The 26,205-nt window shown below is 40.0% G+C and overlaps 1 protein-coding gene across 3 annotated transcripts in view; it reads left to right on the top strand.

The window, feature by feature from the left end:
* LOC124605467 (PRKCA-binding protein) overlaps positions 1 to 22,686 on the top strand; it is a 100,511-nt gene extending 77,825 nt beyond the window's left edge. For all 3 annotated transcript variants that reach the window (XM_047137166.1, XM_047137168.1, XM_047137167.1), the window contains 3 exons: positions 17 to 210; positions 11,329 to 11,581; positions 21,999 to 22,686. In XM_047137166.1, the coding sequence (XP_046993122.1) occupies positions 17 to 210; positions 11,329 to 11,581; positions 21,999 to 22,088 (537 nt within the window). In that variant the 3' untranslated portion in view covers positions 22,089 to 22,686. The remainder of the gene's footprint in view (positions 1 to 16; positions 211 to 11,328; positions 11,582 to 21,998) is intronic.
* Positions 22,687 to 26,205: the final 3,519 nt, after the last annotated feature.

Here is a 26,205-nt window from a genome sequence, read left to right as displayed (position 1 = left end):
ATTTTAATGTCAACAGATATTGACAGACTTGGGTACCTACCTGTACAAGGCAATTCCTGATACAAAACTGACTATTCGAAAGTATGCCGATACAAAATTTGAATACCTCTCATACTGTTTGAAAGTTAAGGAAATGGATGATGAAGAGTATAGTTACAGTGCTTTACAAGAACCCCTGTATCGCGTGGAAACTGGAAATTACGAATACAGGTATAATAGATTAAGTCTTTTTCTTTCTTTCTTTCTTTTTTTTTTTCTTCTTAAGGGTATTTGAGTCATTGTTTCCACTGAAGCAAAATTAGTAGTAGCAATAGCTAATGCAGAGACTGAAAGTTTCTAACATTGGTTCTACTGGATGGGGATAGCCATTATTATTACATTTTATTGTTATTATTATTATTATTATTATTATTATTATTATTACTATAAGTGAGAGAAATTACTATTGAAAGTTCAAGTCTTACTAAAAGTGAGCTCATTTCATATGACTTTGCAAGTTTCTTTTATATTAAATGGGCAATAAAAATTCAGGATTCCATAGGCTCTCAGAGAGTCCACTTGCACAGACAAGAACTGAATGTGGCAATATGAACATCCTGGATAGAAATATTGCACTTCCTGATCCTTTTTTTGACTGATATACTATGCACTTACATTTTCTTCTGTTTTGCTCTTGTACTACGAGTTCTCTCGAGATGTTATGAGGTACCTGCACGTGTGTGAGCATTGTGGTATTGTGTTGGCATGAAATCTTGGATGTTAAAGACTTTCAACAACAAGAAATTGTTCATGTCTATTTAGTTATATCATCTTTGGCAGGAGTCATAAATGTGCTGCTAGGTAACACACAGAAATTAGAAGTGCTGTGCTTGTGTGATCAATGAATATTTTGATATTATAAACAAATCAGTAGGTAAGATGTAAGATATATAGAGAACATCAGAGGGAAATGCACAGTTAATAGTCTTTTTTCAACAGGGAAACATAACATAGGTTACTATAACAATGAAAACAGTAAAGTATTGACAAAATTATTTAATTGGATGGATAAAAAAATCTACTCACCAAGCGGCTACAGAACATGGACATAAAAGGGTGTAGTAATTTGCAAGCTTTTGGAGCCAGTGGCACCTTCTTCAGGTAGAAGGGCTGAAGGGGAAGGAAGAAGGGCAAAGGAAAAGGACTGGGGAGAGAGCTAGGAAAAGGGGTAGATTTTAGGGAAAATCATCCAGAACCATAGGTCAGGGGAAAATTACCATACGGAATGAAAAGGAAAGATGGATTGTTGGGGACTGCATTGGACGACATTTGAGAACCTGAGAGCTTAAAGGTGGAAGACAGGATAATATGCAAGGCAGAGATTACTACTAAAACACCATGCACAAGTTAATAAGAGTGGAAAGCATTGTATGTAACAGAGGTGGGAGGGGCATGGTGAAAAATAGATGGGAAAGACAATGAAAGATGTAGAAAAGGAAAATGGAGTGAAGCAGAGAGTAGTAACAGTGAAGAAATGCTGAGACAGAAGAAATTAACATAAATTAAGGCCAGGTGGATTGCGAGAACCAAGGACATGTTGTAGTGCTAGTTCCTACCTGTGTAATTCCGAGAAACTAGTATCTGGGGGAAGAATCCGGATGATGCATGTGGTGAAACAGCTGCTGAGGTCACAATGTCATGTTATAGAGCATGCTGTGCAACAGGATATTGCTGGTTGCCAGTATACACCCTCTTGCATATGCCCATTCATCCTAATTGATAATTTGCTGGTAGTCTTGCTGATGTAGAAGGCTGAACAGTCTTTACCTAATAGCTGATATGTGATGTGTCATTTCACAGGTGGCTCTCCCTTTGATAGTATATGCTTTGCCAGTTACAGGGCTATTATGGGATGTGGTAGGAGGGTGCATGGGGCAATCTCGCAGTGAGGATGGTCACAAGAGTAGGAGCCACAGGGCAGGGAGATGGGTGCAGAAGGAGCATAGGGTCTGTGGAGGTTGGGAGGGCGACGGAAAGCTGTTCTAGAAGTGATGGGCAAAATTTCAGACAGAATGGATCTCATTTCAGGGTATGATTTTAAGAACCAAAGCAGGTTAGCCCCCTCCAAGTGACCCATGAAAAAGGTGGCATGGGAAGGGGCCATCCTGGTTCCTGTCAAAGTAGCAGATTAACACATTGCAGACCAGGATAATACTGAGTCACCAGTGGTGTGCTCCGAAGCTGTTTTGTGGAGGAATCAGCAGTACCAGGATTGGATGTGATGGCACAGGAAATCTGCTTTTTAACTAGGCTAGTGTGGTAATTATGTACAGTGAAGGCTGAGATGAGGATGGTGGTGTATTGCTGTAAAAAGTCTGCATCAGAACAAATATGTTTTCCTTGGTTGCCAAGGTTGTGTGGGAGGGAATGTTTGACATGGAAACGATGGAAAATGTCAAATTGTAAGTACTGTTGTTTGTTGGTAGGTTTAATGTGGACATGTGTGTAGCTCACCTTCGGTGAGGACGAGTGCAGCATCAAGGAAAGTGGCATGGGATTCAGAATAGGACCAGTGAAATATAATTGGGAGAAGGTATTGAGAGATTCCAGGAATTTTAGCAGATCAGTCTCACCATGAGTCCACATGGTAAAGATGTCGTCAATGTATCTAAACCAAACCAAAGCAGGTTAGCCCCCTCCAAGTGACCCATGAAAAAGGTGGCATGGGAAGGGGCCATCCTGGTTCCCATTGCCATACCTCTGATCTGTTTGTATATCTGCTCCTCAAAGGTGAAGTAGTTGTTGGTAAGTATAAAGTTGATATAAGGTAAGTAGGAAGGATTTCATAGGTTTGGAATCAGGTGGGTGCTGACTGAGGAAATGTTCAGCAGCAGACAGACCATGTACATTGGGGATGTTGGTATAGACTGGGGTAGCAGTGATGGTGACAAGCAAGGTGTGTGGTGGGAGTGGGACGGGCATAGATTTCAGATGATCTAGGAAATGGTTGGTATCTTTAATGTAGGTGGGGAGTCTTTTTACCATGATTTGCAAGTGTTGACCAACTAAGGCAGATATATGTTCAGTGGGTGCTTTGAAGCCAGCAACTATAAGATGGACATGATGATTGGGGTTGTGGATCTTAGGAAGAAGGTAAAAGGTGGGGGTGCATGGTTTGGGTGGGGTGAGAAGTTCTATGGATTGAGGTGTAAGTCCTTGTGAGGGGCCTGAGGATTTAAGGAGGGACTGAAGGTCAGTTTGAATTACAGGGATGGGATCTTGATGGCAGATGCTGTATGTAGAGGTGTCAGACAGCTGGTGTAGACCTTCACTAACATAATCCTTTTTGCCAATTACTACAGTGCTAGATTCTTTGTCTGCTGAGAGGATAATGATGGAGTCATCAGCTTTTAGGGAACATAGAGCCTGGAGTTCTGCAGAGGACAGGTTAGTGTCTTGTTGTAGGGACCTGAGGAAGGGTTGTGAAGCAATGCTGGTTGTGAGGAATTCTTGGAAGGCTTGTAAGGGATGATTTTGAGGTAGTGATGGTGTATCAAGTTGGGATTGTGGTCTGAACGTTTCAAGGCAGAGGTCAGTGTCAGGTTTGCTATTGGAAAGGTTTTGGGTTGAGTTGCAAAGTTATATGTCCAATGGATATTACTTATGAATGAAAGTAGGTCCTTCACCAATTCAGCATGATGAAATGCAGGTTAAAGCTGAAAGGGAGGCTGTTAGATAATTCAGGAGGGGAGAGTGCTTTAGATGAGAGGTTAAGGACACTGTACTGTTGTGGCTGGTTCTTGGGATTATGGATTATTCTTGGTCTGGGAGGCAGTGGTGAAGGCCATGGGATGTTTAGGAGGTTGGCCAAGCGCAGTCTGTAGGAGAGGAGCTGTGGTTGATGATGTGGTTGTATAGGGAGTTACAGGAGGACAGGAAGGGAAACACTACTGTTCAGATAGTTTAGGAGAAGGTAGGATGGCTTTTTGAGGTGAAGTTAGGCATGTTGTTGCAGTTTGAAGTTGGCTTGGGAGATGATACCATCCAAGGAAACATGAGGGGCAGATAAGTGCAGGATTTTATAGAAGGAGACAAGTCTGGTAGAAGGAAATTTGCTGATGAGGCATATAGGTCACAGATTAGCCAGGTAAGAGCAAGAGTTTGCTGTATATGAAACTGTAAAAAGAGCCTGCTGTAGGGTAGGATTGCAAACAGAAATATGGACTTTCAGTGGTAGGCCTTTTGGAGTAACTCCAAGGGACAAGCAGGTTTCAAGAAACAGAATGTGGGACCTAAGTTTTGATAGTGCAAAGGCATGTTTTCGAAAAGAACAGATGTAATATGAGATGGTATTCATCATGGCAACAGAGGGCTAGTTGGAGAGTTAGAAATTATGAGAGTGGCAACAAAACAAAAAAAAGGCAGAGGGTGGAAAAGATAGACAAATGGAAGAAAAGCAAGGAAAAAAATCAGAAAAATCTGTTCAGAAATCGTTAATAAGAAGTATTGAAGAAGAATATGATAAAAAAAATGATACAAAGGAAAAAATCAATCGGGGAAGACGTAAAAACAGACAAAATTTTAGAAACTGGGTAAGTCATAGGAGAAAATGTAGACTACTTATCGTGGCAATTAAAGTGATGTAAGAGACAGCAATAAAAGTCAATCAGAAGAAGTGGATAGTGGAAAAGAAAATGGCTTTCAAATTTGTGAATAAATTGACGGAAGCCATGCAGCATAATGCACCATAAATTGTTGTATGCAAATTTATAAATAACAATGGAATTGTCGTATGCAAATAAAAGTGGACCTGTCTATAAGCACAGAACTCAGTATTTGAAAAAATTTAGGGACCGATTAAGGTTGGTGATACACATAAATGAACGAATGGATTAGCACATAAGGTAGAAAACGGATAACAGTTTGAAGAAGACAGACGACAACAAAGATTGACAAGAGCCTCTTCTACAGTCCCAGTACAGCAATTTCTTGCTCGTACCCAGCTAATCTGTGACCTATGTGCCTCATCAGCAAATTTACACTTTACAAGACTTGTCTCCTCCTACAAAATCCTGCAGTTATCTAAATTCCCTAAAAGCTCCTCCCATCAGACAAAGGATCTACCACTATAATACTTGACCAGAAGGAGTATGTTAGTGAAGGTCTACACCAGCTGTCTGACACCTCTACATACAGCGTCTGCCATCAGGATCCCATAACTGTTATTCAAACTGACCTGCAGTCTCTCCTTAAAACCTCAGGCCCCTCTCAGGGAGTAACACCTAAATTTGTAGAACTTCTCACACCAACCAAAACACGCACCCCCACCTTTTACCTTCTTCCTAAGATCCACAAACCCAATCATCCTGGCTGTCCTATAGTTGCTGGCTTCAAAGCACCCACCGAATGTATCTGTGCCTTAGTCAGTCAACACCTGCAACTCATTGTCCAAAGACTCCCCTCCTATATCAAAGATACCAACCATTTCCTAGATTGTCTGAAATCTGTGCCCATTCCACTCCCACAGCAATAAATGTCCTTGCTTGTCACCATTGATGGCACCTCCCTCTGTACCACCAACCCCCACATGCATGGTCTGTCTGCTGCTGAACATTTCCTCAGTCAGCACCCACATGATTCCAAACCTATGACATCCTTCCTACTTACCTTAATCAACTTTACACGTACCAACAACTACTTCACCTTTGAGGGGCAGACATACAAACAGATCAGGGGTACGGTCATAGGAACCAGGATGGCTCCTTCCTATGCCAACGTATTCATGGGTCACGTAGATACATTGATGACATCTTTACCATTTTTTTTTGGTCATCAGTCTACTGACTGGTTTGATGCGGCCCGCCACGAATTCCTTTCCTGTGCTAACCTCTTCATCTCAGAGTAGCACTTGCAACCTACGTCCTCAATTATTTGCTTGACATATTCCAATCTCTGTCTTCCTCTACAGTTTTTGCCCTCTACAGCGCCCTCTAGTACCATGGAAGTCATTCCCTCATGTCTAAGCAGATGTCCTATCATTCTGTCCCTTCTCCTTATCAGTGTTTTCCACATATTCCTTTCCTCTCCGATTCTGCGTAGAACCTCCTCATTCCTTACCTTATCAGTCCACCTAATTTTCAACATTCGTCTATAGCACCACATCTCAAATGCTTCGATTCTCTTCTGTTCCGGTTTTCCCACAGTCCATGTTTCACTACCATACAATGCTGTACTCCAGACATACATCCTCAGAAATTTCGTCCACAAATTAAGGCCGGTATTTGATATTAGTAGACTTCTCTTGGCCAGAAATGCCTTTTTTGCCATAGCGAGTCTGCTTTTGATGTCCTCCTTACTCCGTCCATCATTGGTTATTTTACTGCCTAGGTAGCAGAATTCCTTAACTTCATTGACTTCGTGACCATCAATCCTGATGTTAAGTTTCTCACTGTTCTCATTTCTACTACTTCTCATTACCTTCGTCTTTCTCCGATTTACTCTCAAACCATACTGTGTACTCATTAGACTGTTCATTCCGTTCAGCAGATCATTTAATTCTTCTTCACTTTCACTCAGGATAGCAATGTCATCAGCGAATCGTATCATTGATATCCTTTCACCTTGTATTTTAAGTCCACTCCTGAACCTTTCTTTTATTTCCATCATTGCTTCCTCGATGTACAGATTGAAGAGTAGGGGTGAGAGGCTACAGCCTTGTCTTACACCCTTCTTAATACGAGCACTTCGTTCCTGATCGTCCACTCTTATTATTCCCTCTTGGTTGTTGTACATATTGTATATGCCTCTCTCGTCCCTTTACTTTTCCTAAAGCCAAACTAATCGTCACCTAGCGCATTCTCAATTTTCTTTTCCATTCTTCTGTATATTATTCTTGTAAGCAGCTTCGATGCATGAGCTGTTAAGCTGATTGTGCGATAATTCTCGCACTTTTCAGCTCTTTCCGTCTTCGTAATTGTGTGGATGATGCTTTTCCGAAAGTCGGATGGTATGTCGCCAGATTCATATATTCTACACACCAACGTGAATAGTCGTTTTGTTGCCACTTCCCCCAATGATTTTAGAAATTCTGATGGAATGTTATCTATCCCTTCTGCCTTATTTGACCATAAGTCCTCCAAAGCTCTTTTAAATTCCGATTCCAATACTGGGTCCCCTATCTCTTCTAAATCGGCTCCTGTTTCTTCTTCTATCACATCAGACAAATCTTCACCCTCATAGAGGCTTTCAATGTATTCTTTCCACCTATCTGCTCTCTCCTCTGCATTTAACCGTGTAATTCCTGTTGCACTCTTAATGTTACCACCGTTGCTTTTAATGTCACCAAAGGTTGTTTTGACTTTCCTGTATGCTGAGTCTGTCCTTCTGACAATCATATCTTTTTTGATGTCTTCACATTTTTCCTGCAGCCATTTCTTCTTAGCTTCCCTGCACTTCCTATTTATTTCATTCCTCAGCGACTTGTACTTCTGTATTCCTGATATTCCCGGAACATGTTTGTACTTCCTCCTTTCATCAATCAACTGAAGTATTTCTTCTGTTACCCATGGTTTCTTCGCAGCTACCTTCTTTTTACCCATGTTTTCCTTCCCAACTTCTGTGATGGCCCTTTTTAGAGATGTCCATTCCTCTTCAACTGTACTGCCTACTGCGCTATTCCTTATTGCTGTATCTATAGTGTTAGAGAACTTCAAACGTATCTCGTCATTCCTTAGTACTTCCCTATCCCACTTCTTTGCGTATTGATTCTTCCTGACTAATGTCTTGAACTTCAGCCTACTCTTCATCACTACTATATTGTGATCTGAGTCTATATCTGCTCCTGGGTACACCTTACAATCCAGTATCTGATTTCGGAATCTCTGTCTGACCATGATGCAATCTAATTGAAATCTTCCCGTATCTCCCGGCCTTTTCCAAGTATACCTCCTCCTCTTGATTCTCGAACAGGGTATTCGCTATTACTAGCTGAAACTTGTTACAGAACTTAATTAGTCTTTCTCCTCTTTCATTCCTTGTCCCAAGCCCATATTCTCCTGTAACCTTTTCTTCCACTCCTTCCCCTACAATTGCATTCCAGTCGCCCATGACTATTAGATTTTCGTCCCCCTTTACATGCTGCATTACCCTTTCAATATCCTCATACACTTTCTCTATCTGTTCATCTTCAGCTTGCGACGTCGGCATGTATACCTGAACTACCGTTGTCGGTGTTGGTCTGCTGTCGATTCTGATTAGAACAACCCGGTCACTGAACTGTTCACAGTAACACACCCTCTGCCCTACCTTCCTATTCATAACAAATCCTACACCTGTTATACCATTTTCTGCTGCTGTTGATATTACCCGATACTCATCTGACCAGAAATCCTTGTCTTCCTTCCACTTCACTTCACTGACCCCTACTATATCTAGATTGAGCCTTTGCGTTTCCCTTTTCAGATTTTCTAGTTTACCTACCACGTTCCAGCTTCTGACATTCCACGCCCCGACTCGTAGAACGTTATCCTTTCGTTGGTTATTCAATCTTTTTCTCATGGTAACCTCCCCCTTGGCAGTCCCCTCCCGGGGATCCGAATGGGGGACTATTCCGGAATCTTTTGCCAATGGAGAGATCATCATGACACTTCTTCAATTACAGGCCACATGTCCTGTGGATACACGTTACGTGTCTTTAATGCAGTGGTTTCCATTGCCTTCTGCATCCTCATGTCATTGATGATTGCTGATTCTTCCGCCTTTAGGGGCAATTTCCCACCCCTAGGACAAGAGAGTGCCCTGAACCTCTATCCGCTCCTCCGCCCTCTTTGACAAGGCCGTTGGCAGAATGAGGCTGACTTCTTGTGTCGGAAGTCTTCAGCTGCCAATGCTGATTAGTTATCAAAATTTAGGCAGTGGCGGGGATCGAACCCGGGACCAAAGACGTTTTGATTATGAATCAAAGACGCTACCCGCAGACCACCATGTGGACTCATGGTGAGGCTGACCTGCTAAAATTCCTGGAATCTCTCAATACCTTCACCCAATTAAATTTCACTGGTCTTACTCCAAATCCGAAGCCACTTTCTCTTCCTTACTGAAGGCCAGCTGCACACTTCTGTCCATATTAAACCTATCAACAAACAGCTGTACCTACATTTTGACATTTGCCATCTTTCCCATGACAAATGTTCCCTGCCATTCAGCCTTGGCAACCTCTGTCACATACAATGCACTTAGCTTTTCGCTCTTATTAACTCGTGTACGATGTTTTAGTAGTATCTCTGTCTTGCATATTACCCTGTCCTCCACCTTTAAACTCTCAGGTTTTCAAATCTCATCCAATGCAGACCCCAACAATGAGCCTTTCTTTCTCAATCCTTACGGTAATTTTCTCCTGACCCATGGTTCCGGGTGACTTTCTTGAAATCTACCCCTTTTCCTAGATCTCTCCAGTCCTTTTCCTTCTCCCTTCGTCTTTCCTCTTCAACCCTTCCACCTGAAGAATGTGCCACTGGTTCCAAAAGCTTGCAAATCACAACACTCTCCTATATGTGTGTTTTGCAGCTGCTGGGTAATAATATAGGTTATATGATGATAGATGACAATATGGACAATATGCATTGAATGAGGCAGGCAATGTCCCTAGCAGGGAATTGTGCATTCCAAGGTTATATTGATGAGCTTGAGAATGAAATAACTTGGTTTTGTAGGCTCACATATTTGAATATTTTCTAGTGATTGTGGTGCTTATCTCTGTTCTTCAACATGTCAGTGAGGTTCTGAACAACTCCATTTGTCCTGGCTATTGATAACTGTTTCGGTTGTATTTAATCCATTAATGTTGGACCAATACCAGTTTTTTGGTACTAAAAGCCATATCTTCAGGTGAACATATGACTAAAACATAAGACAGGGAAAGCTCAGAACCTTTTTACCCAACATTTGTTGAAAATGTGGCTTTCAGTGCCATGAAACCAGTAGTGATCCAAAAATAAAGGACTAAAGACAGTTAAAGTGATTATTTATACCCAAGATGACTACTCATAGCTATGATTGCCATAACTACAAGATTGTCTGCAGTCTCTCTCTCTCTCTCTCTCTCTCTCTCTCTCTCTCTCTCTCTCTGTGTGTGTGTGTGTGTGTGTGTGTGTGTGTGTGTGTGTGGGGGGGGGGGGGGGAGGGGGGGGAGGGGGTTGCTCAGATGATAATTCTCCTTGGGTTTGTTCCTATCTGTGTTTTATTACCTCGTCTACTAGCTTCTTATCACTGGGTAGTGACTCATATGGGCATTTAAGATTTGATTTTTCGTGTTTCTTTGTTATTTTCAAGCAGTTTTAGCAATCCCTATTATTATTAATAATAATAAGTAACTTTTTAAAACTGATTATAATTAAAAAATATTTTGTGTATAACTATTATGATTTTTGAGAAAATATTTTAATTGGTGACTGATGTATTCCCCCCCGTCACTGATTTTGTTTGTTTCCAGTTGTTTTCAGCCTGTGAAATTAACAAAAAGAAAAAAAAGTGTGCTTTTACAACACTCAACTCATGTGTCCTTGATTTTGACATGTGGGGGCACAGAAAACTCAAGCTTTTGTTCTTTGTGTGATGAATGTTTAACAGAGGAGTAAATGTGTGCTGAATGAAATGTTGAGCTGCCCTGAGAACAATATAGTGGCTGTGGATAACTTGTGCATTTGATAGCACATTAATGTAGTGTGTGGTGAAACTATGACCACCAAATAGTAATGATTAAAAAACGTGTGGTTTCGTCTGTGGTATAAGCCTTTTTATTTTATGCTATGGTTGCACCTTGCATGTCAGTTTTGTGAGAGAACCTTTTCATCAATGAAAAATCTGATTTGATCACTGCATGTAAAGGCACTAGCCACTACGTCACAGAAGCAGGCGTAATGATGAAATAATTGTGTTTTGAACGATTCCATTACTGCTCTCTCTTCTGTTTCTGTGACGCATCAGTCTGGTGCAATAAATTACAAGGAACCTTTCATCATTATGAATTGATGCTTTTATAGATAACTGAATGACAGTTCTGTCTAGGATTTTGAATAGAGTGGTTACTAATAACTTATGTCCAGATATGGAAGAAGTGTTTTACTATGTAAACTATTCTTAATTACTTTTTGATGCCAAGGATATTTTCAACGTTGTCTTGTTTTATAGTTAAAAAGAACTTTTCTGTATGTAATTTGTTGTATTTCTTTTTCTCTTGGATGAAAACAATTCAGAGAGAAATGTTTGGTCCATTGGAACACATTGTTGCTAATATATTTTAAGTATTACTTAGAAGATAGAAACAGGATTAATGATTATATTTTCCTGCAGGCTTATTTTGAGATGTCGGCAAGACGCACGGGCAAGATTTGCCAGACTGCGTGCAGATGTGTTGGTGAAGTTGGAGTTGCTAGATAACAAGCATGTCCAGGATGTAGTGTGGCAGCTTCAGCGATTGGTTGCTGGCCTTGCTAATTTCCATGGGGAGACATACAAACTCCTCCAAGGACGATCACTTTTTCCTGTAGAAGTTGATCTCAGTCGGTCTGCTTTCCAGTACAAGAGTGCCGGTGTACCAACACAGGTGACTTTCTTATGCAACTCACATTTGTAATGGGAGAAAAATGTTTATGGGTTGTATTAACACAGATGCAGTGATGTTAGATGCTGCTTATAATTAATCTAAAGTGGAAATAAAAAATGGATTAGGACACTATGATATTTGTAAATGTTCTCAGTGGCTGGTGAGCCACCATTCAGTGTCAAGTGGCAACTTGTCATGGTGTGCCAAGAGGACAATATATGGGTCTATGTATTGCACTATTGCTTACCAGTTCTTGTAAGGAGTAGGATGTGTGTGTTGCGGGTTGACATTTTGTTGGGGCTACTGTAATGGTGAATTTGACAGGTAGCTCATTGAGGCTCTCTGTAGGCTATATGAAATGGATAAGATAATTTCTGTGCAGGAGAAAAGGTTTGTGCCCTACAGGTTGCATTATATATCATAAAATGTCAATTAGACAACATGAAGAGAGATAGAGGTAATGGGAACTGGGTGGTGGTGGTGGTGGGTAGTGTTTAACGTCCCGTCGACAACGGGGTCATTAGAGACGGAGCGCAAGCTCGGGTTAGGGAAGGATTGGGAAGGAAATCGGCCGTACCCTTTCAAAGGAACCATCCCGGCATTTGCCTGAAACGATTTAGGGAAATCACGGGAAACCTAAATCAGGATGGCTGGAGACGGGATTGAACCGTCGTCCTCCCGAATGCGAGTCCAGTGTGCTAACCACTGCGCCACCTCGCTCGGTCTGGGAACTGGGAAAAGGTAAAAAGCAAGAGATGCAGAAAGTGAACAGTTATGTGGACACACATGAGATGACATTGATAGTAAGCTTGGTATGTTATCTAAAGTAGGAAGGCAGATCCCCATCTAGATGTAGCCAAAAGTAAGTTGCAGGATTGTAACTACGACTTCATCAGTAACCGAAGGAACAGAAGAGAAGAGATTCTTGCTGCAAAACAGCAGTCTAGGAGGTATGTGAGCCAGATAGTGCAGGGAAAATTAGAAACTGGTTGTCAGGTCACAAATAGTGCAAGGCCAACACAAATAGTGCAAGGCAAAGTGTCAGTCTTAGCCAGCTGACAAAGAACATAGGGCTGGGCATATTACTACAAAGGCTGACCACAGGAGATGGAAAACTGCAACTTTTATCTTAACATGAAGATTCTGGTATTACATGAGAACATTATGACAGGATTCATCTTACTTTATATTAAGTGTGACTTTGTATGCATTGTTATTTTCAAATACCAGGGCTTTGGCAGTGCCACCATTGTGTAAAAAGAGCAGCATAGGAAAAAAAGTGGAATAGATGTGCTCAAAACACTGTTTACATGCTCATCTTGTATGGCTTTGGGATTGTTTTGGTTTCCATAAGAACTGAAATTCTGGGCATTAGTGACAGTGAGGTGTGTTTCTTTGAAGACCAGACCTGAAAATTATAGCAATTAAAAAAAATAATAATAAAACACACACACACACACACACACACACACACACACACACACACACACACAATGTATGTGTTTTAGTTAGCCCTCTAAAGAAGGACCTGCCTGAAAATCTCAGCAAGTCACTCTAATTTGTCATGTGCCTGTCTAGTATTGAGCCTCTCCTCTATTTCGTGAGTACTGATCTACCCCCATATAGATATTTACAGGGTGACAATTATAGAACTATATGAAATAAAATCAACGGAACTTCTGAACGGTTTGCATTAGGATGTTCAAACTGCATGGTTGGCCTCTGGGCATGATGGGAATTAGTATGTGCATTCGTGTGGTTTGGTTTAGCGATGAAGCCCACTTCCATTTGGATGGGTTCGTCAGTAACCAAAATTAGTGGTTTTTGGAGACTGAGAATCTGCATTTCGTGATCTAGAAGTCTCTTCACCCTCAATGGGGGACTGTGGAGTGCAGTGTCCAATCGCAGAATAATCGGTGTGATATTCCTTGGTGGCATGGTGACCGCTGAACGGTACATGAAGATTTTGGAAGATGATTTCATCCCCATTATCCAAAGTGACCTTGATTTTGACAAGATGTGGTTCATGCAAGATGGAGCTTGACCCAGGAGAGTGTTTGATGCCCTGGAGGAGTGCTTTGGGAACTGCGTGCTGCCTCTGTGGTTTCCAGAGGTCACTGGCATGGGCCACGATTGTCTACCCTATTCTCTGGATTTGAACACATGTGACTCCTTTTCGTGGGGTGTATTAAAGGCAAGGTGTACAGCAATAACCCTAAAACCATTGCTGAGTGGGAAACAGCCATCCAGGTGGTCATCGACAGCATCGATGTTCTGACAGTTCAACGGATCATGTAGAATTTTGCTCTTTGCGTGTGCCACATCAACGCCAATGATGGGAGGCATATCGAATATCTCATAACCTAAAACTAAATATCTGTAGTGACGTTTACATGTTGAATAAAGTGTGTGCACACCGTAGTTGGTAACTAATTTAGGTGTTTTTTTTTGCCTTCATATAGTTCAATAACTGTCACCCTGTATATTCAATCCTGAATTTCCCATTGAGTATGGATAGTTATAATGTGCTCCAAACTTTGATTCAGATGCTACTATTATATGTGTATTTACTTAGACTTACAGAAAGTAATTGTACGCTAAACTTTGCAATTCCAGTGATTTATCAGATTTATTTTCTTGAGCTTCATAAGATATATAACATCACCAAAAGGTATAATAAATACTATACTTCCAATTGTACGATGGTAGTTTGAATTGTCACCTATTCTTTTTACTGCTGTTACTACCCTCTGTGATCCTAAATGATTTCTATGGTTGGTTGTACTGCAAGGGAGCTGGTGACTCTTCATCAGAGTGTCTTGATTTCTATCTTTGTTACTTATCACTACTTCATCTTCCAATCACACAAGGAAGCAGCTACTACAGAGAAGACTACTTGTGGAGTGCACATGCGAGTTTTTTATGCTAGGCGATAGTTTGCAGTCCTCTTGCTGAAAGCTCGTCATTCGATGCACAGAATGTGAAGTTAGATCACGTACAAAGTAAAGATACTTTGACTGTGAAAATTTTAACAGTAAATTGCCAAAGCATTTGTAATGAAGATCCTGAATTACTGCCCTACTGAAAAGTTGTTCACACTCAAATTATTCTCAGAACTGAGAGCTGTATGAAAGCTGAAGTAGAAACCTCTCAAATGTGTGGAATATATGTGGAAAAGATGGATGAGACCCAATAGGAGGGGGAGTCTTGATTGCAGTTGACAAAAATATTGTCCATTGAGGTCGAAACTGAGTCAAACTATGAAGTTACCTGGACTTGAGTAACCAGCATAGGTGAATTCATGCTAATTATCAATTCTTCTGTAACAGATGTAGAAGCATTTAAAGAAGTCTCTGCTCAGTAGTGCGGAAATCTGTCATGCAGTATTAATTGGAGGTGACTTGAACCTACTGAGTATAAAGTGGGAAGTATATGGATTTGTTGCAGGTTGTACAGACAGAAAGTCTTATGAAGTAGTTCTGAAAACATTTTTTAAAAACTTCTTCAGCAGCTAGTTCGATAATCCACATGCAAAGGAAATAATTTAGATCTTGTGACCTTGTAGCTGCCAACAGGCCTGACCTTATTGACAGTATCGGTGTAGAGACTGGGATTAGTGATCAAGATATCATCAAAGCTGCCCAACAAATGTAAAAAACAAAAAAAAAAAAAGGGAAAAGCTCTGGACCTGGACAACATCAGCCCAGAGTTACTTAAAGCAGATCCCTCTATAACAGCAGAAATTTTACGTCCACTCCTGACAGCCATATGGATGAATGAAAAGTACCGAATGATTGGATCAGAGGCTTGCTCATGAAACTCCCAAAGAAAGGAGACCTGTCGGTTTGTAGTAACTGGAGATGCATTACCTTGCTGTCAATCCCAAGCAAGATCATCTCATTAATAATCCTAAATAGGATAAAAGCATATGTAGACATGAAAATAGAAGAGAACAAGCAGGTTTTGGGGAAGATCGCTCTTGCATTGGCGAGATAAACAACTTGAGAGTAATAGCTGAACGTTCAAATGAATATTGGTCACTACTTCACATGCTGTTTGTAGACTTTGAAAAGGCCTTCAGCAGTATAATTAGAAGAAAAATATGGAGCTCACTGCAAACTTTTGAAATTCCCAAGAAAATAATGGCTCTTGTCAAATCCATGTATGAAAACTACACGTGCCAAGTTCAACATCAAGGTCTGGTTTCAGATCCAGTAGCAGTGAAAACAGGAGTTAAGCAAGACTGCATGCTCTCACTGATACTATTTAACATAGTATTGAATCTTGTAATGCCACAAGCAGTAGATAAAGTGAGAGAAATAAAATGGAACAATAGAACACATTTAGAAGACCTAGATTTTGCAGATGACCTTTGCCTTCTATCTCACAGCCTCAGTGACATGAAATAGAAACTAGATGATCTGAAATCTGCAGTAAACAAAGTCGGTTTGAAAATTAATGCCCAAAAAACAAAATTCATGTGGGAATATGATAACAACACTGCAGAGCTTAAGCTTGGGAGCCAGGTAATCAAAAGGGTGGATAAATTTTGCTACCTTGGAAGCATGATTACACCATATGATGGTGCAACAGAGGACATTAACAGCCACATCAACAAGGCCAAAGGCACTTTTATGACTCTCTGCTCTATTTGAAGATTGAAGGAATTAACATTGAGGACCAAATTGTGGATATTTGAAAGTAAAGTAAAATCTATGCTTCTATATGATGTGAAACTTGGAAAGTGACAAAGCAGCTAATCCATAAGCTGCAGACATTCAACAACAGATGTCTGAGGAACATCCTGGGGATACAGTGGCCAAATGTCATCTCTAACGAAATACTCTGGGAAAGAGCCAACCAGAAGCAAGTTGAGCTGCAAATAAGAAGCAGGAAGTGGATATTGTTTGGACATACACAGAGACCAAATGAACATATTGCGAAGGAAGCCCTTTATTGGATCCCACAGGGATGACGGAGACGAGGAAGGTCCAAAATGACATGGAGATGATCAGTTGAAGCAGAAGGCCAAGAGCAAGGAATGGGATGGGGAGAAGTGAAAATACTAATAAAAGACAGAACAAGATGGGGATCCTGTGTTGCATGCTCCACATAAGGAGTTGAAGGAATTAATAAAATAATAGTAATGTCACCATAGTGATGTTGGTTACTGAAATTAATAAATTAATCAAGAAGGCTATGAGAGTGTGGTAATTTCTCTGGAAAACCTGGAATCCTCAGGAAATTACATTTTACCTGGAAAAATCAGGGGATTTCATAAAATCTCGGGGAATTCTACTTTTGAAACCAACATTGAAATTTAATTTTATTGAGTTTTATAAATCACAAATTTTAAGATAGTCAGTATTTCAAAATATGTTCATTATATGAATATTATTCCATATAAGTTATCTATGTTAAAAAATTGTGGTTAAGCTATTGCTGATGGCTAGTGCACCTCAGCTAGGGGAAAGAAAGAAGTGTTATTATTGTGGTATGTCCCTCCTCCCTCCCTATGGTTAATTTATCTGCAGCTTCTTGACATCCTCTTCCTCCTCACACCTGGAATTCTGGGGGAATTTTTCTTTGAAGTTTGAGTAGTCACCCTGTATGAGAATTTTTATGCTGGAAAGAACAGATATACTGTTTTTAGACTCCTACTTAGACAACCAATGGACATCATTTAGTCCCAGTATGATGGATGTAGAGGAATTATGAGATAAGTTGAAACTGATTGTAAGTCACACTCTTTAGGAGTGGTTTAAAGACAGAAAAAACATGCATTGATTTAATAATAAAATTCGGAAAATACTGAGGAAGCAGAGATCGTTACACTCTCAGGTGAAGAAAACAGTGGAAAGGTATATAGGCAAAAGTTAGTAGAAGTTCATGGGTCTGTAAAAAGATCAGTGTGCGAAGCTTATGATAAGTTCCACCATCATAAATCAGCAAAAGCACTTGCCGAGAACCTGAGAAAATTGTGGTCCTACATAAAGTCAGTAAGTGGTTTGTTGCTGTCCAGTCACTCATTAACTAGTCTTCTGTGGCAGTGGGAGACAGCAGAAGAAAAACTGAAGTTTTAAATTTCACATTTAAGAAATCATTCATGTAGGAGGATCATACAGACATACTGTCATTTGATCGTTGCACAGATTCCTGTGTCGATGACGTAGAAATAGGCATCCCTGGTGTAGAGAAGCAACTGAAAGACTTGGAAAAGAAAGAAGTCGCCAGGTCCCAATGAAATCCCATGTCAGTTTTACAGACGTACTCTATGGCACTGGCCCCTTACTTATCTTGCATAATCCATGAATCTCTTTCTCAGCACAAAGTATCCAAGTGACTGGAAAAAAGTGCAGGTGACTCCTACGGATGGACCTGCAGAATTAGAAACCAATATCCTAAATATCAGTTTGCTGTAGAATTCTTGAACATATTCTAACAGTGTTGTGAAAAGGAAAGTTGCTACTCACCATATAGTGTAGATGCTGAGTTGCAGATAGGCACAAGAAAAGCTTTTTGTTGTGCCTATCTGTGAGTCAGCATCTCCACTGTATGGTTAGTAGCAACTTTCCTTTTCACAATATTGTTACATTCCATCCTGGATTTTCCTTTGTTTGAACGTATTCTAAATCTGAATACAATAAATTTCCTTGAGACAGAAAAGCTACTGTCCACAAATCAACATGAGTGTAGAAAGCATGACTCATGCGAAACTTGTCGTGCCCTTTTCTCACATGACATTCTATGAACCATGGATAAAGGGCAGCAGCCAGATTCTACATCCCTAGACTTCTGGAAAAGTGTTTGACACTGTGTCCCATTGTAGACTGTTAATGAAGGTTCGAGTATAATGAATAGGTTCCCAGATATGTAAGTAGTCAAAGACTTCTTAAATGATGGAACCCAGTACGTTGTCCTTGACAGCAAGTGTTCATCAGAGACAAGGATATTGTCAGGAGTGTCCCAGAGAAGTGTGATAGGACCACTCTTGTTATGTACCTACATAAATGATCTGATGGATAGGGTGAGCATCAATCTGCAACTGTTTGCAGATATTGCTATAGAGTGCAGGAAGTTGTCATCATTGGGTGACTGGAGGAGGACACAAGATTACTAAGACAAAATTTGTATTTTGTGTGCTGAATTGCAGCTTGCTCTGAATGTAGAAAAATGCATAAGGGACAGTCAAATGAAAACTGAACACCCTCAATATTACACAGCCTACATGACAGCTGGCCCACTGTTTCTACGTTTCGATGCTGTCACCACTGTGATAGGGTAAAGGCATAGTGCCACATCACAGGTGCATGCAGTTGTTGGGTCAAGACTGTGGTCGTTGACACAATGACCTAGTGTATTCATCCAGCTGTTGACATGAAGGCATGCAAAGACGAGCTAAGAGATACGGTGTCTGAGGATGCTGGAGTATGCAAAAGTTCATTGCCGCATATCCTCTGTATACATTGCGTTCTGCAAGTCCCTGACATATGTGCATGAGTGGCAGAGGAGATTCTGGGAAGGGTGCATGTCACTGCAAGACAATTTCCACTAATGACAAGCCCATTGAGTCATTACCCCTGGTGTGATGGAGTGGATTGGTGGTCTTATTCAGGGAGACTGATGAATCCTAGAGGATGAAATTCATGTTTAGATCAGTATTACCAATGGCTCTGGTCATGCATTACTGCAAAATTTGTCACTGTGGGCGCCGCATCACCTGATGGAGGGACAAATGATGGACAGAATGGTGTCAAGTCTGAGTCATCTGCTGCAATGCCATGAGGACAGGCATGTATTTCTACCCTGTGTCATGGCAAGGGACAAAACACAGTGCCACCCTTTCAAGTCCAAGGGCCCTCTGTAAAGCCAACATTGGGAACATCTCACATCTCCCCCAGAAAAGAAATCCCCAGCTATTCAGACAAGTTCCAATAAGGTCAGGGTGATCTTCTTCCTTGACTGCAGGGGGCCGTCTGCTTGTTGACTTTCTTAAGCTTGGAACAATCAATGCGCAGTGCTATGATACTTTGCAGAAACTGTGACACATAATAAAATAAAAATAAAAATAAAATAAAATAAAATAAAAATGCCCAGGAATGCCAATATATGTTTCTCTTAAGGACCATGAAAACAAGATGTGAGAAATTACAAATGTAGATAGCCTTTTTTTCCCTTGCTTGGGAGTGAAGCAGGAAAGGAAATGACCAGTAGTGGTACAAGATCCCATCTACCATAATCATACGGTGATCCGGAAGAGGTACATAGATGTAGATGATGTCCTGAATCCCATGAACTAAGTCAGTCGGGTAGATGCAGCATTTCTTTATTTCTAAAAAATGTTTGACCATGACCCCACACTTTACTACTAAAAGTAAGATTGTATGAGGTATCAGGTGAAATATGTAACTGGCTTTAGGATTTCCTGGTAGCAGGGATGGAGAGTCAGAAATATGACGTGTGCCCCAGGGAAGTGTGTTGGAATGTTGCTGTTCATGTTGTATATTACCGACCTTGCAAACAACATTAATTCTAGCCTGACACTTTTTGCAGCTGAAGCAGTTATCTATAACTAAGTGCTGTCTGAAATACATTGCACAAATATTTAGGTAGATCTTAATAAGAGTGCAAAGTTCACCAACAGCATAACATCATCTGCAGCATCTCTAATGGGATCGTGAACATATCAGTTGGATGGTAGGCGACTGGAAAATTGTGGACTGGCCAGAGGAGTCCCAGTTTGAATTGGAAAGAGCTGATGGTAGGGTTCGAGTGTGGCACAGATCTTGTGAAGCCATGGACCCAGATTGTCAACAAGGCACTGTGCAAGCTGGTGGTGGCTATATAGTGGTGTGGGTTGTGTTTACATGGGACAGACTGGGCCCTCTGGTCCAATTGAACTGATCATTGACTGGAAATAGGTATAGAATGAAATTTTCACTCTACAGCGGAGTGTGTGCTGATATGAAACTTCCTGGCAGATTAAAACTGTGTGCCGGACCGAGACTCGAGCTCGGGAGCTTTGCCTTTTGCGGGCAAGCGCTCTACCGACTGAGCTACCCAAGCACAACTCACGCCCCATCCTCACAGCTTTAATTCTGCCAGTACCTCGTCTCCTACCTTCCAAACTTCACAGAATTAAAGCTGTGAGGACGGGGCGTGAGTCGTGCTTGGGTAGCTCAGTCGGTAGAGCACTTGCCCGCGAAAGGCAAAGGTCCCGAGTTCGAGTCTCGGTCCGGCACACAGTTTTAATCTGCCAGGAAGTTGGAAATAGGTATGTTTGGCTACTTGGAGACCATTTGCAGCCATTCATGGGCTTCATGTACCCAAACAAATATGGATTTTTTATGGATGACAATGCACCATCTCCCTGGGCCACAATTATTCCCAATTGATTTTAAGAAAATTCTGGACAGCTCAAGTGAATTATTTGGCTACCCAGATCCCTCATCGTGAATCACATCGAACATTTATGCTGGGCCAGAGGAGGTGCGACATGATATTGGGAGGTATCTCATGACTTTTGTCACCTCCGTGGAAAACTGTTCATTTCACAAAATGGAAAAAAAATGTAGCCTGTGACTACAGTATTTAAAAAGAGATATTGAATGTGTAGAAAGAAAAGGAGTGCAAATGGTGGTAGAGATGTTCATCCAACAGGAGAGTGTCACGGATATGTTGGTGTACCTAAATTCAGATGCTTGAAGATAAAATACCAACTATCCTTTGTAAGCATGCTTTAAGAGTTACAAGAAACAGCATCAAGGGAGGAATCTAGGAATATACAACAACTCCCTACATATAATTCTTGTAGGGTCTACAAAGTATGATTAATCACAAGGTGCTTAGAGGTATTCAGGCAATCATTCTTCCTATGATCCACACATTAATGGAACAGGATTAATCCCTAATAAATGGTGCAATGGGAAGTACTCTCTGCCGTGTACTTCACAGTGGCCCGCAGAATATAAATATAGATCTACATAAAAATGCGGTGTCTTAGACTTACCATTGCAGTAATTGTGATATGTACTTAATAATTAAGAATACTACTTCAAATGTATTTAAAACAGATGTTTGACATTATTTAATGTTGCATAATGTAAAAGAATTAAGTTTTTGATTTCATAATACATTGTGCATATTTGGAAATTATGTTCCTTTCAGATATGCCTTTTATTTGAAATAATGATTTACCATTGCTATCAGCAAAACCGAGAATAAGTTTATTAACATTACAAAATTGAATAAGAATTATTCGATAGCAGACAGAAAATTTTTTAGCTGTTCAATCAAATAATTGGATTGATATTTGTGATTCTGTTTTTGAAGTACTTTCTGGTAGTACTTGTATGTACTCATATTTTGTTACCACTCACCATTTGAAGAAATATATGTGTTGTGGCTTTATACACAGGAAGGAACAGAGGAAGAAGACGACGACGACCTGTTGCATGCTGATGAAGCCAAAGAGAATGACTCCACACTGATACCAGAGTTAAATTAATTTTTAAGAATAACGTGCAATTTTGAAGTGTATACAAGCTTAAATTCTATGAGTCAAAGGTTGCATTGTTTACATTGTATGAGGTTAAGAATCTTAAACACCAGTAGCAAATGTTGCTTGCTGGGTAAAGAATCATAATTGATTTAAATATTTTTTTGCCTAGTCACCTGTTCACCAAAGAAAACTGAAATACCACTATGATGCAGTGTACAATTTTATGTTTGGATTCCTTTACCATTTATAGTCTTTTACCATTTATAATCATTGTTGAATTTGAAAGTGGACCACATATTGTTTAATCTCATTATTTTTTAATGTGTGACTAATAGCATTAGAGAAGCAAATAAAGTTGATTTACATTTTGCTGCACTATTGTATGTATGTGTGTGTGTGTGTGTGTGTGTGTGTGTGTGTGTGTGTATGTGTGTATGTGTGTGTGCGCGCGCGCACCCTTTCTACTTTGTTCTACTGTGTTCTACTTTGATTCCTTAATGTTGTTCTATTGGATATGTCTAATACACATGAAGTAGGAATTTGATTTTGCACTTGTGGTGGTTTCAAATTTTTGTTCCTGTGAATAAATTCCTGTTCTCTTATATTTTCAGTCTTCATTACTTTATGTATAAATTATGAATTAAATTTAATGTAATTGTACAGGGTGGTGCTGAGCAACTTATCTATTTAGAAATACAATTAATGCAGATATGTATTTAATTCTTTGAACATCATCAAGTGCAATAATTAAATTACCCATTTTTCAAGGTGATATCAAGCAGATGGCATCCATTATTCTCAGTACACAGTGTTAATTGAACTTGGAAATTTCGTTCAACTCTTTCCAGCATATCATCGGGTATGTTGGAATCAACATGACAAATGTTGTTCTTCAGGTGAGCCAGGGTCCTAGGATAATCTTTGTATACAAGTGATGTTAGATAACCTCATGAAAAATAGCCACAAGGGCTAAACCAGGTGACCATGCTGGCCAGTGTGCACGTTGCCCCTCAAAGAGAGGGGTGTCCAGGGGAACGTTGCTGCGAAATAGCGATTGACACACGTGCTGTGTGTGCTGTGGCTCCGACCTGCTGAAACCATACATCTCCCACATGTATATCAATGAAATTGGCTGGAAAAACTGAATTATGTGGACATGATGCTCAGGAGTAATCAGAACTGCCTGTTCATTTTCTTTTAAAAACCATATAACAGTTATTCCAACTTGTGATAGGGCACATGAAACATGGGGGTCACTGATGAAGTTTTCTGGGGCAGGAAAAGGGGAGGGGGGGGGTTATTTAAGTGCTTCACATGCCTTTTCTCAAGCTACAAAATTGCATGGGTTAAGTTCATGGACCACAGCCAATTTGTAAGGATGAAATTTTATTTCTTTGTGAAGGATTCGCTTTACAGGAAGAGCAGACACCCAAAAGCAGCTGCATGGGGGGGCAGAGTACTGAAGGGATCGAAAAACATAAATCTTACCACGTCAGTGCTTTGGGGTGACCTCCCTGTTTGTGGAAGCTCAGGTTGTTTTTTTTTTCCCCCATGCACCACCAGTTTCCAGAAGTTGTTTACCCATGCAACTGACTGCCAGCCAGGACCATGCCCATGGGGTGCAATATTGAAGTAGTTACAGAATGCATACTGTGTGGCAATTATTGAGCAGCCATTAGAAAAGTATGCCTCAAAAGCGAACATGCACTTCACCTTCGTCCATTCCATGATGCTAATGAAACCAAATGGAACTACAGTGTTATGCCCTTACCTCTCAGATGTGTCTAGTCCCATCCTCCTCAGAGGAACTATTACTTCAGGGTGCCAAATTCAAATAAGCAAGTAGCCCTTCCCCCACCTTGTATGTAAACATCTCTCAAATCATTTCAATTGACTTAGTTTAACATACTGGTAAATGATTTTGGCCACTCCTTTTATTCAGTTCATAGTGTAGCAGCAGAAATAATCTTGTTGCTAATTTATAATCTTTCTGTGCAGATTATATCACAAAAACATGATGAAGACATTATTTTTTTAGGAAACCATTCAGAGTTGTGTGTATTTCAAAGACTTTTGAAATAATTGATCTTAGTTAGGTTTAGTGAACCAAATCCTAGGTAAACATAATAAATTTTAGATTACTTGTTTTTGGGTTTGCGGGTGAGTAGTCATTTCCCTTCATAGGATAATTCCTTAGTTGCCTGTGTCCGATATCAAGCACATATTTTGTTGGTCACTCTTGGAATTCAGCTAAACTGTAAACAGTAAATACAGTGTGATGCCCCAGCAACTGTTTCTTGGCCCAATAAAACAGATAAAGGGAATTCAAACCCAACAGAAAGATTGTAGTAGAATATAAAAAAGTTTGAGTAAAAAAACTGAAATGAGACAGAAACCCTTAAAAGGCTCTCTAAAGACCTTTCTTTATGAGCAAAGAGCATTGAGACATTTTCTAACATGATTTAAGTAAACTGAATATTGGATCACATACTTTTCTTAAACCAAAGTCTGTCTGTGTTGATTAAATTACTGCCCCCCCCCCCCCCCCCCCCTCCCCCAATTTAATCTCAATGTCCTCCTTTAATACATGGTCACTGGATTTCCTTGCTGCCCCACATTTCATTTTATTTTTGTGAGCTGTTTAACAAAGGTATAAAGAATACAAGCGTTACACCAGACCCAAACAGCCAATTAAATCAGCTTTTGCTGAACACTGCCTGACAGTGAAATATGAAGATACAGCATTGTGATGCAGGCGACAGATTTCTGTGACAATGTGTTAAAGGATTCAATTGAAATTTAAGTGGTATGTAACTTAACCAACAAGGACAGAAGTTTTAGCTTAGTAAAAGCATGGGCTCTGGCACTCAGTTTACACAAATCTTGTCGGAAAACATCCAAATGCTCTCTCTTTGCTCATGGATAAAGATCAGTTAAAGGACTTTCTGTGGGTGGTCTATATTTTATAGTAGTTTCCTCACTTAAACTTTTTTAAATTTTGACAGAACCAGTCTGTTACGTTTGAATTTCTGTTGACTGTTTTATTGTTTTAAAGGTGCTGGGAAACAGTTGCTGTGGCAGCACATAGTGTGTTCCATTCATTATTAGGCTGGAGTCTAAAAAGTGTGCAACAAAATCTATGTTCTACACTTGAAGACAACTAAAGAAGTTGTCAAAATGTCATGTTAAGAGAAGATGGTATTTGGGTGCAAACCCAAAAAATATGTAAACCATCAAAATCTGAATGATCACATAATAAATTCTGTGTGGCATCACACATTCTAACATTTCTAACATTACATCATGGTAATATCTGCCAAACAGATTTTAGGTGTAGGGACTTATTTATTCACTTAGCCTGTTGACCACATGTGGTACAATGTACAAGATGGTGTTAGACTTAACTCTAGTCTTTACAGAGAACAGTAATTAGTATTATATGTATGTCAACATATTATAAATTGAAAAAGCTACAAGTTACTTATACTGAAGTTCATGTATTCACTTAAAGAATTGTACTGTAGATATTCTCTGATATATATTTCAGAAGTGTTAATATTTAGTGTCCATTTTGTATCATTTGGCAACCTAATGAATAATTTTATTCCCATATAGCACGTTCCTATCTGCTGGAACTTTATTGGCTGATAGTACATGCAAGTTACCTTTTAATCTAGTGTTGTGATTATGTAAGTCACAATGTTTTCTAACACTACTATCTATTCCAATTACATTAAAAAAAATATACATTAGTGTGTCAAGAGTGGTAGTGGTAGCGCTTTCAGTGCTCTAAACTACAGTTCACTTAACTGTCTATCTGTGATAATCCTCATGGCTCGTTTTTGGATTCTGAAGGTTTGCAGAACTGCTGCAGAATTTCCCATGAACATGAGGACATATTTCAAATGCATTAAAATATGCACAGTAGGCACTCGTTAGTGAGTGCTCATTTGTGTGTGCCTTTAAAGTCCCTTAAAAGATAATGGCCTGTACTCAGCTTGACAGTAATCCGTTCAATTTGTTTGTCCCATTTTTGGTCATTTAGCATCGAAATGGGAAGAAGTTTTGTTATCTTTGTATTCACAGTGGGTTGTTGGTGATACCAGGATAATCCGAGGTGTCA

This window comes from Schistocerca americana, chromosome 3 (assembly GCF_021461395.2).
Source record: "Schistocerca americana isolate TAMUIC-IGC-003095 chromosome 3, iqSchAmer2.1, whole genome shotgun sequence".
In the NCBI taxonomy this organism is placed as follows: Eukaryota; Metazoa; Arthropoda; class Insecta; order Orthoptera; family Acrididae; genus Schistocerca; species Schistocerca americana.
Note: the sequence above shows the minus strand (reverse complement) of the source record. Positions and strands in the feature narration are given on the sequence as shown.